This window comes from Quercus suber, unplaced genomic scaffold (assembly GCF_002906115.3).
Source record: "Quercus suber isolate HL8 unplaced genomic scaffold, Cork oak 2.0 scaffold_1351, whole genome shotgun sequence".
NCBI classification, from domain to species: Eukaryota; Viridiplantae; Streptophyta; class Magnoliopsida; order Fagales; family Fagaceae; genus Quercus; species Quercus suber.
This window is the reverse complement of record NW_027070734.1, coordinates 1-13,635: the sequence shown is the minus strand read 5'-3', so window position 1 is coordinate 13,635 and position 13,635 is coordinate 1. Positions and strand designations below refer to the sequence as shown.

The 13,635-nt window shown below is 32.5% G+C and overlaps 1 protein-coding gene across 1 annotated transcript; it reads left to right on the top strand.

Moving 5' to 3' along the window:
- Positions 1 to 2,837: 2,837 nt before the first annotated feature.
- Positions 2,838 to 12,949, top strand: LOC136065936 (uncharacterized; the record flags this gene model as incomplete). The annotated part of the gene is made up of 5 exons (XM_065769762.1): positions 2,838 to 3,164; positions 8,321 to 8,674; positions 10,877 to 11,389; positions 11,497 to 11,649; positions 12,860 to 12,949. Coding segments are annotated over exons 2-5 (880 nt in total), but the record flags the coding sequence as incomplete, so codon positions are not given.
- Between the last annotated feature and the right edge of the window lie 686 nt (positions 12,950 to 13,635).

Below are 13,635 nucleotides of genomic sequence, written 5' to 3'. Positions count from 1 at the left end.
GCCGCCACCACCACCACCGTAGCAGCCACAATCCATCGAAACAAATCAGAACAACAACAACAAACCAGAAACCCATCGGAACTCCCTGATCAACAAAATAGAACAACAACAAATCGGAACAAACAACAAATCGGAACAGCCACAATCCATCCACCATCCAAACTCCCTGATCAACCAAATAAAACAACAACAAACCCATCGGAACAAATCAGAACAACTACATCACCACACCCAAATCGGAACAAACACATACCCATACCCAAATTTTGGAACAAATCAAAACAAACACATACCCATACTGAAAATCTGAAGAACACCACCCTCAAACCTCAAACTTCGATCATCGTTGCAGTAGGAACACCACCATCAGACCTCAAACTCCGATCATCGTTGCAGTTGGAACACCAAGAACGGGCCAAAGAGCAACGCCTGACCCATGATTCGACGCCTGACCCATCGTCCTCTACACAAAAACCACCATCTAGAACCTTCTCCACTCGATTGCTCAATACCCCACAAAACGACGCCAAATTCGAGTCCAATTTGCTCGCCGAAGTTGAAGACGATGACGACGAGGAGGAGGAGGAGAGGAGGAATACGAAGTTGAAGATGAAGACGACGATGAAGATAGTGAGAATGGTGATGAGAAAGCTGTGGTGGATAGAAAGGGAAAGGGATTATGAGGGCTGACAAGGCAAAGGGAAATTGATAGAGAAGAGAGAATGATGATGATGAGAGAGTGAGAGGATTGGGGTTCAGAGGAGAGGATTGAGGATTGGGGTGAGAGAGAGCAGAGGATTGGGTTGAGAGAGTGAGACTGACGGAGAGACGAGGGAGAGAGAGGAATAAAAAATAATAAAATCATTTACCACATCTGTCCGTACAATAGCAAATATATGAGGATACTGTAGCATGTTGCAAAAATTATAACATTTACAACATCTGATAAAAGGGATTTTTTGTGTTTGGTGTGTTAAATGTGCCAAATATTTGGCATTTGGCACATTTAACACATCTGATAAGATGCTCTAAGCATCCTAATCGTTTGGTAATTAAGAAGTACAAAAAAGGATTAAAAAAAAAAAGATTGATTGACAAAAAAAAAAGAAAAAAAAAAGGAGAATCTACAAGATATAATATCTTTATTGAAAAAAAAAAAAAAAGCATTCATTCTTTCATTTCAGTTTCAATTCATTTTTTAAAATACTTCAATTGGTACACGCAAGAAATAAGCCAACTCTTTTTTTTTTTCTTTTTTTTTTCATTTTACTATTTTATGATTTTATGATTTTTTTTTTACTTTTTCCATAGACATATTAATCTTTTTTGTGTTTCATATATTTATTGATGGTTATGGTTTTTGTGCAATAGTTTGAATATTGAGATGGAATAATATATATAATATATATATATTATCAGCCATATGAAAATTTGTGGTTTTACAATCAGTGAGATCATGCATCTCTGGTTTTTTTCAATTTTCACAGATTATATTCTTTGGATTTCTAAGCAACTTATCTCTCTCTCTCTCTTTCCCTTTTTTTTTTTTTTTTTTTTTTTTTTTTGCCACGTCTTTGGCTTCTCAATTTCCTGTAAAGTCTTCAAAAAATGTTTGAACTAAAAATATTTTTGTCATTGTGCCAGTCGATCTTGCTATAATTTTTGGCTTTAGGGAGAATGTTTCAAATGATAAAGTGGTGTTGAACTCAGAATTTGTTAGTTGGTAATTGAAGGTTTTAGACAGCATATTCGGTACATGCTCTACTTATATTCCTTTTATATGTTAACATGTGCCTTTTTGTTTTTGGATATGCAGATGTTAGGAGTTTTGATTCATGTGGACTATGTCTGGATAGCTATATATAGATATACTCTAAAATGATTTGAGTTTAAAAGCTTCTTTTTAGAATACAACATTTTTTTAAAAGGCTTGACTTTTATGTTTTATTTTCATCTAGAACAATTGACATTTTCTGCAAGGTTTGTGTGTGTAAATTTTGGGTTATTTATGTTTTATTTTCATCTATGAGTAAAATGTGATGTTTATATGAATTATAGCAAAAGTGCATTAATTACCTGAACTATGCTAACCTTATTTAAATGATTAAAATTAACTCTTTTTATTGAGATCATAGTCCTAGAGTAAATGATTAAAAATTAACTCTTTTTATTGAGATCATAGTCCTAGAGACAAAAGTCCAGAGTTAAGTTTTTTTGTTTTTGTACAGATAAATCACTAGTGGTGGAGCGTAATGCTCTAAAACATTGAAAGATAATCACAAGCAGCATATGCAATTAGTGCATTCCTAAGTCCAACACATTCTTTCTTGTATTGATGATGTATTTAACTGATTAGCGAATTTAATTGGTATGTTAAACAATTCTAATTGAAAATTTAACTGAATTTATTTTTCTGAATTGTGAAAAATGTGTTCTTTATGTTATTACTTTCATATATGTACATACATTCTACATAACCTTCTCATATAGCAGTTTACAACATTATCTGCGCATCACACGGCCCTCTATTAGTGTATATAAAGAAAAGAAAAATTATATTTCACAATGCACACCGTCCATACACCGTGTGTCAGTGTATGTGGCAGTGCAGGTTTGGGCCGACACTATGGACATCTGATGCCCACACTTTCCAAATATGTTTCCGTTTAGAATTAAAAAAGCAGTAAATCTTTTTTATTTTATGAAAATATAGATAGAAAATCATTATGGTATTGTAAACTCATACCAAGTCGGATTATACTTGAACTCGTCCGACATGACTTGATTGCTAAAGCATACTCCTAAGTCCTAACACCATGTGGGTATATTGACAGATTAAAGATGGAAACAAGGTCGGCCTCAAGTGCAACTGTTAGTGAATTGTTTAACGGGGGCAATTATGTGGTTTGGAGTGTTCAAGTGAAACCTATTTGATAGCTCAAGATCTATGGGACATTGTTGAAGGAACCGATGAAGTTCCTGAACCAGGAAATGAAGCTGCTTTAAAAGTTTGGACTAGGAAAAATGCCATGGCTTTACACGTGATCCAGACTTCATGCGAGCCACGCATATGTCTTTCAATTAGTCAGATTACTTCGGCCAGACTTGCTTGGGATACTTTGAAAGCATTAAAAAACTCTCTAAAGTCGTTAGAGATTATCTCGGTATCTTTCTTTCTCTATATATGCTCAAACATTTTATACATAAAGTAGGCCTAGGGTTTGGAAGATATGATAAAATTACAAAAAGCAATCTAAAATACGAAACAGTATCTCTCTAGAAGACAATGATGAGGTCCAAAACTATGATTAACACCAGAGCATTTATAGAATACCCTAATTTGATGAGGTCCAACTATGATTAACACCAGAGCATTCTTATAATAAGCTTTAGGCTGTTTCGTTGTTGAAAGCTCAAACAGTGCAAAAACATTATTGCTTGTTTAGACCCCCAATTCTTAATTACGGTTTGATTAATTTTAATCTAAACAGACTTAATGCGGAATATACGTGATTAGCAAATTAATTAATCGAAGCACTCAACAATTGCATGGATGAACAAATAAGTGCAATGCTAAAATGGAAAGGGTAATGGGTAAAAGAATAGCAAACCCAAGATAACACAGCGATGTGTTATTGAAGAGGAAACCGAAAATTTAGTGAAAAACCTCTCCGCGACCCTCCAATTAAAAATGATCCACTAGTGAATAAGTTGGAGTACAAAGATACCAAAAAGACCCTCTAAGCCTAATCTACTCAAAGTACTTGAGTCCTCTAAGCTCCAGTTACCAACGGACTTCTCAGAGTCTTGTCTTCACTAGCTTCTTGGATCCCGCAATACCGCTTGATTGCATCCGCCAAGCCTCATCAACTTATTTTGGCAAATACCCAATACTTTCCTAAGTTCCAAAACACTCTCTACACTTTGCAAAAATTAAGTTTTCCCCAACCCTAGGTTTTAATCAATCTAGAACTAAATCTAAGGAATTGAAAGAGTAAAAGAGTTTGAAAATACCTTAGATTAGTCTTAGAAATGAAATCCATAGAGGTTTGGTTGAGTTATTGAAGATATTTTTAGTTTTGGGAGAAGGACTCACGAAGAGCTAAAAACAACTTTTTTGAAAAACTGTCAATTCGAGCCCTTTAAAACTAACTTTTCGCACATTTCACGAGTCAGTGACTCATGAGCATTCGCGAGTTACTTGCGAAATGTGCAAATGCACAGGGCAAGATTTGTGGGTCAGTCTAAGTGGCGAAGCACTCTGCCTGAATTTGTGAAGAAATTGAGATTTCTCAAATCACTTCGCGACTTGGATGAGATTGCATCCACTCGCGAAGTGAGTCACAAAATTGCCAAACACCAAGTTTTTTAACACAAAAATTTTGACCTTTGAGAAAAACTTGCAAAACAAGAGTGACAAAATCATTTCCAAAAACAAATAAAATACTCAAAAATATTTTTGGGTTTGATCAATAAGGAATTGAGCATTCACATATCACATTTAAACACGTACAATCACACAAATCAAATAGATATTCATTAAACATTAGACTTGTGTGTTGTGTGTGAGTATCATGTTTGAACTAGTCCATAATTTAGCATGAAGTTTCAATGATCAATTCAATCAAGTTATACACATATAACACGAAGTCAAGTGACTTATCTCACTTGCAGAAATGAACGTATATGACTCCTCACCAAAGTGTTTACGTTAATTGAAAGTTTTTTATTTGGCTTCCGTTTCTCATACTTTTTGATCAATACAACTCAATTTTTGAGCATTGACGCCATGAATTTTTTTTTTTTTTTTTTTTTTAAATTTCTTTGAAGAATTAGCCTTTGGTTTTGGCATCATACAATTTAAATACATTTATACTCCACCTTTCCTAGTCTAACTAGTTTTTAAGTAAGACTTTTTCAGTTCTTTCTCTTTTTAGAGATTGACGTTTGAAGAGCTTTTTGACAAAAATTAAATGTGAGGAGATATATAAGAACAAGTATACGATGTATCAAGATCAATTAAGACTATTAGCTAGACATTCATGACGAGCTTGAAGGTCTATTTACAACAATCAAATATAGATTTCAACATTTCACTCACATTCAATATAAGTACATTCATAACAAGCTAAGCTCATAAATACACTACATCATTAGTATGAAGGTACTAGTCCAAACTCACATGTAATATGACACAACACAAGTGATCTAACTTTTGGATTTTTCACTTTTTATGTGGTTTTGGATTTTTTCTCACATAAAATAGAAGCAATAAAGTAAGATCAACAATAAAAGCAATGCATATAAAAAGATGCATGATGCACAAATACATGAGGATATAGCATCTAATGCATGAAGAGTCCTGTATGTTTTTAGACTCCTTAAAACATAAGTTGTTGAATCTAGTTATTTAGTCAAGTGATTACTTAGGTAAATTATTTAAATCTAGGTTAACACAAGTAAATTATATCATGTAAACAATGCAGAAAATAAAGAACATAACGATATGATAACTAAGGAAAACCAAACCGGTAAAAAACTTGGGGAGAATTTAACCTAACTATCTTCAAGGTAAAACAAATCCACTATGAAAGAATTGAAGTTTTACAATAGCGACTTAGACTACTAACATCCTATTGCTACCTCGAGTAGAAAATTTACTAGCACGACCACGTGACAGCTTCGAGTCCACGGATTACCTCTTTCTTTGATCCACAGCAACCATAAGTACTCCCACTTGTGTTTTTTTTTTTTTAAGCTCTTGAAAAGCAACTGAAGAGATCACCAAGCTCTCGACATTAATCTTGATCTTGATAACTCTAAGTATGTATGAAAGTAAATACCTTTAGATCTTACAAGAGATTCATACACACAGCATATCAACAACCTCTAAAATGTGGCTAAGGTTTTTTTTTTATACTTAAAGCAAAACATAAAATCCTACACGTCATATGGGCTTGGGCTGAGTTGGAAAATTTTGCAGAAAAAACATTCTACACGAGTTTCGATCGATTGAGTTTAATTTTTGATCAATTGAGCCTTGCAGAAATTGAATAGTAATTTCCTGCAATTACTCGATTCCAACTTTACACATAACCACACTTTGAGTAGCCTAAATCTAGATTAAAAGTTTTGATCATGGTTTGCCAACATTATACATTGAAGTTCTAATACATTTAGATCCTAAATTCTTAGAACCTAACAAGTCCTACAAAGATCGAAATAATTAGATCAAAGACCAAAAGAGAAAAAGCTTAATCATAGGAACCCTTCCTCACCCAAACGAAATAAGTGTTTGGAGTGAGTGTCATGAGAAGTGAGGTGAGATTTGAAAGAATGAGAACCGGAGATGCACATAGACAAGAAGGTAAGAGCATTAATCATATGTTTCAATAACTTCATTTTCATTTAAATCCAGTTTTTCTTTCTTAGCACAACTTTCAAGAAGCTCAAGTTTCTCTTTTTCTTTTGATTCTTTTAAGAGCTTGAAACTTAGAGTAATGAGCTCTTAGATGACCAAAAGCACCACAACGTTGATAAACAATTTGTTTAGCTTCTCGGATCCCGCAATACCGCCCAATTGCATCTGCCAAGTTTCACCAACTTATTTTGGCAAAAACCCAATGCTTTCCCAAACTCCAAAACACTCTCTACACTCTGAATATGTGTGAGTTGGGTACAAATATCCTCTCAAGGTATAACAATGGGAGAGGGGAGGGGAAGAGACTATAAGAATTTCTCTCTTTGAGGATAAGTAGCTTTCTCTAACAAGGTGGGTGTGTTGTAGAAACCTTTTTAGGAGTTTTTTTTTTTTTTTTTTTTTTTTTTTTTTTTTTCAATAGCCTTTATATACTTTTGTGAGTAATGATGGTATATATAGTATCGGTGAAGGGTATAAGTGTCATACTCAAAATCATCCAGCAGAGAGTTTCGCGGGTCACTCGTGGGTTAGCCAAGTCGCGAAGTGACTCACAAAATACAGCCTAACACTTGACTCTTCAGCTTCCAGCATGTGCTTCCCATATGATTTTTTGTGGTTCGTCCACTCGTGAGTCAGTCGTGAGCAAGTTGCGAAGTTTAATGTCTTGAGCAATCTTTACCAACTTAATACTAAACTCATTACAATAAAATCCCACAAAATATAAGGAAATACATTAGTGCAATTACAACACTTTTTGTCATGGAATAAAGCCAACACAAATGTTATGTGAAAAACTATAATTTCACCGTTGTTAACTCTCCTACTATTTAATTTTTAATCAATTTCTAAATTATTCTTATATCCTCTCTCCAAATGCCAAACACCCCATCTATCCAGCTTCATTTCGATCTCCCATAGCTTCTCTCAATTATAATTTTATTTTTTTGATGGCTGGTCTATAATCTTCTGGTTATATTTTTGTTTAGGTGGCTAATTGTGAGTTTCCTTTCTAACCATTTTCGGTTAGTTCTTTCATTGATCTTCCAAATTATTGGTTAATTTAATTAGGTGTAGAACATTCCGAATCAGGTAAAAACAGAAAGCAAAAATGGTTGAAATGTAAGGGACTGTTTGGTAAGAGAATTTAAGTACAATATTTCGTTTTGAAAACCATAAAATAGTGGGTTCCACATTTGAATCTATTGTTTAGCTAATGCTTTCTAAATACTATATTCAGAAAATTCCTAATTTCTTTGTTCAAGACATGATTTTGAAAAGAATGTTTTCAAGATACAGAAAATGTTTTTAATAACATAATTGTAAATAATTGAAAACAATGGACTCCACAGATTTACCCAAATTTTTTATCTCTTAAACTAAGAGACTTATTTTTATCACAAAACATTTCCACGTTTTAAATTTGAAGTTTATCATTATCCAAAAATAAAAAATAAAAAGAAAGAAAGAAGGGTACGTTAGTTTTATTCCCACACTTTAATTTTAAAAGCTTATCATTATCCAAAAAAAGAAAGTAAATAATAATCTATACGTTACTTCCTTTAAAATAACTTTTTTTTTTCTTTAAAAAAAAAATCTCAAAGTTGAAATGGTCTCCAAACATCTTTTTTTTTTTAAAGTATTTTGAAAATTGTTCTTACAAGTAGGAACCAAACACGTATAATTATAAATTATTATCTAAAAATTAGTTTCATATTCAATTTTTTGAAAACTATTTTCTTACTGTGTTAAAAACATAAACAAAAATTCTTTTACCGAATAAGTCCTAAAATAGCCTATATCATTAGGGTATTTTATGTATCGTAAAAAGTTTGATAGAATCTTCAGAGAGTCAAAATTTAGTATGTGAAAATGATATATTAATTGTTGATGTTGTTTCAGACTGGGATGAACTCACTTATGTCGATTGGAGCGATTCCATTAAAGAGTATTTAGTGATTGAGGATCTTTGGGACATTCTTGAAGATGAAGATGATGAAGATGCCAGCACTGAAGATGATGAAGATGCCGGCGCTGATGATAACGAAGTTGCCAGAGCTGGAAATAATGAAGTTGCCGGGGCTGAAGATAGGGATTGGATCGAGAAGAATGCTAAGGCTTTATATTTGATCATGGAATCATGCGGGTCGAAAAGATTTTCTTTGTTATCGAACATTGATAGTGCTAAAGACGCTTGGCGTGCTTTGAGAGATGAGCACGATCTGGAGATCTTCTGGAATACGCTGAGAGACCCAGGTAGCTATTCCTCTCCTCTCCGTATAAATACACATGCTCAATCTTCTAAAATAAGTTCAATAGTCTGCAAGTCAACCGAACCACTTGAGCTGGCTTACGGCACTAGCCTGAGATGTTTTAGCTATGATCAGCTTGAGCTAAAGTTTCGGAACTAGAAGGATGATGATAAACTTATTTAAGATTAATTTTAAAAAATTAAAAACTAAAAGCTTTTAAAATTTTGAATGCATTAGCTCTCAAGAACATTAAAAAAAAAAAAAGACGAAATGTGGATCCTCGTGTTCTAGTTTCTCCTTCATTCCACAAAGCACATTTTTTATATCTATGTTTTGGCTATATTTTCAATTTAATCACTAAGCTTTCAAAGCTTTCATTTTGGTCATTATATTTTCCAAATTTGCTATCTTTTTGGTTTGTATGTTATATCACTAACAAATAAATATTCTTAAATTAGCAGTACTGTAGTCCATATATAAATGATGGTCAATTAAAACAAAAAAGTGACCAAAAAAAAAAAAGTAATCACCCAAATGTATTAAAAATAAAATCATGTATAGAAAAAAAATCACTGTCTTTAAAAGAAAGAAAAAGAAGAAGAAAAACAAAACAAAATCACGCCCGTGTCCCTAAAAAAGAAAAAGGCAACGTCCCAAAACTAAGATAAGAAGAAACTCGTGAGCACAAAATAAAAAATAACGGCGATAATAAAAAGAAGGAAGAAACAAATGAGAGCATGAGGCAAATTCATGAAAAAGACAAAAAGGAACAAAGGCATAATGTTGAACGTTGGTGTTGGATAGGGGCAATTTTGTCCGAAAATGAGTGACATGTTTTCCCTTGTGTTTTCTCCCCAATCTGGGGTGATAGAGTTTTGGTGGGCCCGGAGGGAAAAATAACCGGGCCCCACCAATTTTCTCTCCTCTCCCCTCCCAACCAAACACCACTCTCATCCATTTTCTCTCTTATTTTCCACTTCTTTTTTTTCATCCTCTCCAAAACCGTTCGAAACAAACACACCCTAAGAAAAAGAGGAAGACTATCATGTAAAAACCCCCCTTTAAAGTAGGTCTAGAGAGTTCGTACCTACGAAGTTCGTATGAGAAGCAAACTCTCTAACCAAAATTTTTTCAAAGAGATGTGATTTTCGTACGATAGGGTAAAAGGTGAGCAAGAAATTATGCAACCCTTTTATGAAAATCTCAAAGCATGAAATTCAAACCTCACCCAATTAGTCATCCAAATCACAAAGAAAGCACTCTCACTTCTCATAAGACATAAATCTACAAAGGAAATTTAAAAATCATTTTGGTTCATCCAAAAGTTGAAAGGCGAAATTTGTAACACACTCAATCAAGTATAATCATGCAAATGAACTAATAATGAAATTCAAGTACAACCAACTTGTGTGCCGTGTGTAAGTGCAAATTGAGAGGAAAATCAAGAATGGTGTTCAAGCACTCAATCACTAGATCCATATAATTAGGTGTGTGCTCGGGTCGGATTGGGCTGGTAAAGGCCAATATTAAGATCTCAAAAACACGTTTGTATGCATTGGAAGAACAACCCATTAAAACAAACACTTTTGTAATGTCTTATGTAATTTGATTAGTGTTGGATGGTAACGTTAGAAATTAGTTTTGTTGATTCAAATAAGAAAGCTTGAATCATTATCCTCTATGATTTGTTTTAAATTTTTAATTATAAGTTTTAGAAGATAGAGTTTATCTTTATTTCGTTAGAGGTTAATGTATAAATTCATGTACGGCTTACAACTATTCTCTTCACCTAGTTTGGCTCTGATTGAGTGATTGTTGTCCAGACTGCACTTATATTGTCTAACTTTTAACACCCAAAATCCAAGCATAAGGTGTGCGTGAGAGAGAGAGAGAGAGTTTATTAATGACATTGCCGAACTTTGTACAAAACAACCTCTTCGGTTTGTGGAGAACATCTTTCTGTTATAAGTTTTGCCTTAATTTTTAAAGGATTATTCATGCCAATGGATCACTTCTTCTTCTAGTTGTTATTAGGTATTCTCTGATTGAACATATGTATTCCGGTTGAGCTTGGGGGAAAACTCCTGTGCATATAATATTATTCGTTTAGTCATTGCTGAAATTTAAATGAATAATCATCCTGTAATTGCTATCAGATATTCCAAATCTTTTGATTTCTATAGTAAAAGTATGAAATGCTTAGCAGGTTCTGTCACTTCTGTGGGCATTGAGGACGTGATCTGCTTTAGATATATAACCTTAGAAAAAATTATCCGAGAAGATGAATGGGAAGATGTTGATCGGTTCCTTACGTTCAATCCTTCGGCAGTGCGTGTAAAAATTACGAATTTGGGAAGAACGGCTCTGCACGTTGCTATCGTTGCTGGACGTGATGCTATTGTGAAGGAGTTGTTGAAGAGAACGACCCAAGAAGTCTTAACAATAGAAGATAACGCTGGTTTAACGGTTCTAGATTGTTGTGCTGTTTTTGGAAACAAACAGATGGCAGAAATTATAGTTACAAAGTATCCGGCCTTACTAAGGATTAGAAATGGACCTAACCGAATCCTTCCCGTGGTGTTGGCTATTTGGCGCAACTCCAGTGCAAAAGATATGGTTAGCTATCTCTATGAAAAGACTCCTAAGGAGGATCTAAAGTCAGATAATGGCGTCAATGGTGCGACTTTTATTAACAAGTGCCTTTATGCTAAATATTTCGGTGAGAACTTAAGAATTAATTGAGCATACATTCGTTTGCTATTTCTATGTCCGAAATCTTAACAATAATTCCATTTCAATTTATTACTTCTGTTTGCCACTCAATAGATCTGGCTTTGGATTTGCTCAAGTATAAACCAGAATTTATTACTTGTCTGGATTTTGACGGGGAATCCCCTCCGGTGGTATTAGCTACCTTATATTATGCATTACCGAGTGGAAATCAGCTCGTATTTTGGAAACGATGGATCTACAACGGTGGTAAATATGTCTTCTCGTACTTTCCAATAAATTGTTCTGCTATTTTGTGCACACCTTGGATGGATTTAATTTCTGATAAGATTACCTGTAGTACCACACAATAAATGATCAGCATAGCACATCAGATCAGATTTTATTTTTTATCTTTTTTATTTTTTTTCCTAAATCAATAAATTGAAATTTACCATAAAAACATATATATATATATATATATTATGGGTCATGCTAATGAGTACCCTTAGGGCACTCATTAATAATTCATTTTAAAAAAGTTTTGATACCACTTTTATGAGAAATGAAAAAAACTGTCAAAATATTAATTTTTTTTTTTTCATTTCCCATAAAAACTTTCTCTAAATGGATTATTAACCAGTACCTTAAGGGCACTCGTTAGCATTTTCCTTTTTTTATAGATAAAGTTTGACTACAATCTTGGTTGTAACCTAAGACAACAACTTCCATTAAAAAAAAATTAGCATATGTACATATTTTGAAAATCTAACCATTGGATTAAATATTTTTTATACTTTTAACATACATGTCAAATTTTGTGCCAACTAAATGTTATTTGCTATATGATTTACAAATGTATTTTTCATGCATAATTTTATACTATAAAAACTTGCTACTTAAACAATTGATCGATGATATAATAATTGATTTTTGATTTTCTGAAAAATTTGGAAGCATGGAATATATAAAAAGAAAATGTAATCCAATGGTTTGAAGTATGGAGTATCTAAATAGGTTTGAAGAATTTGCTAAAAAAAAAACAAAACAAAAAAAAAAAAAAAAAAAAAAGAAAAAAGAAAAAGAAAAAAGGTTTGAAGTAATTGTGAGTGGGATTGAAGTAGTTCTAAATGGACTTGAAGTAGTACTAAATTGGAGGTACACTTGATACAAAATTATAATGAATTTGAAATCGAAATTGGGATACTTGGCACTTGTAGTGGATTGGCTAATTTATTAATAATTACAATGGATTAGCTCAAATGAATTTTTATTTATGAATTCTTAGAGTGGATTAGCTTAATTGATTTTTGATTTAAAACTTAATTAAAAGAAATATTATAATTATGACATACCGGAATGTGAGCTCTTAAAAACTTATTGACAACATTAGAAAAAAATAGTCTTTCAATAATAATAATAATTATTATTATTATTATTATTATTATAGATGCCTAACTTATTTTACTTGAGATTCAAGGACCAAATCTGCTGCGATGTATATGCAAATGTGCAACCTACGAACTTCCTGTACAAAATGCCCATCAACAAGGGGGAAGGGGAGAAAGTGGTAAGTAAGAAATTATCGGATCCGATAATTGTTTATAAAAGTTAAAACTCTTATTTATTTATTTATTTATTTTGATTAGGATTTTTATCTTTTAGTCAGCCTCAATGAAAATAATATATTGGGAAACTTTATTTTGCTCTCAGATAGAATTTTATTCTAACTTAATCTAAGTGTATATGTGTGTAGAGCTCTCCCCTAGAGACTTGAATTCTGACTCTTATTCTCTACACTCTACAGACACTTATACTTATTGAGTGACTATCACGTGAAGGGTGTGCAGTAATACTTTATTTTTAATCACATAATAGTAATAATAAATTGTCAAATAAGTAAATAATTTTAATAAAAAATTACTTTAAGTTAGTTCTGATTCTTTAGAGTTTAGACTTTATCAATGTTTATCTATTTTTTTTATTTTAAAATTCTCTTTGGGTTTTGTGTTAATTTCTTAATATGAGATATGAAATGAGTTTGATCATTCCTATTTGGGTTATGTTTAATCTATGCCCTAGTCAATACAAATAATAATAAACAAAATAGTTTCTCAATACTAATTTTTCCTAGATTGTCTAATTGAAAAAAATCAACACGCTCACAAATTAAATAAAATAACCAAAACTGAAAATCAAACATACACAAAAAATTCAAAAATATAGAATATAAAAATTTAAATAAAAACTTACATA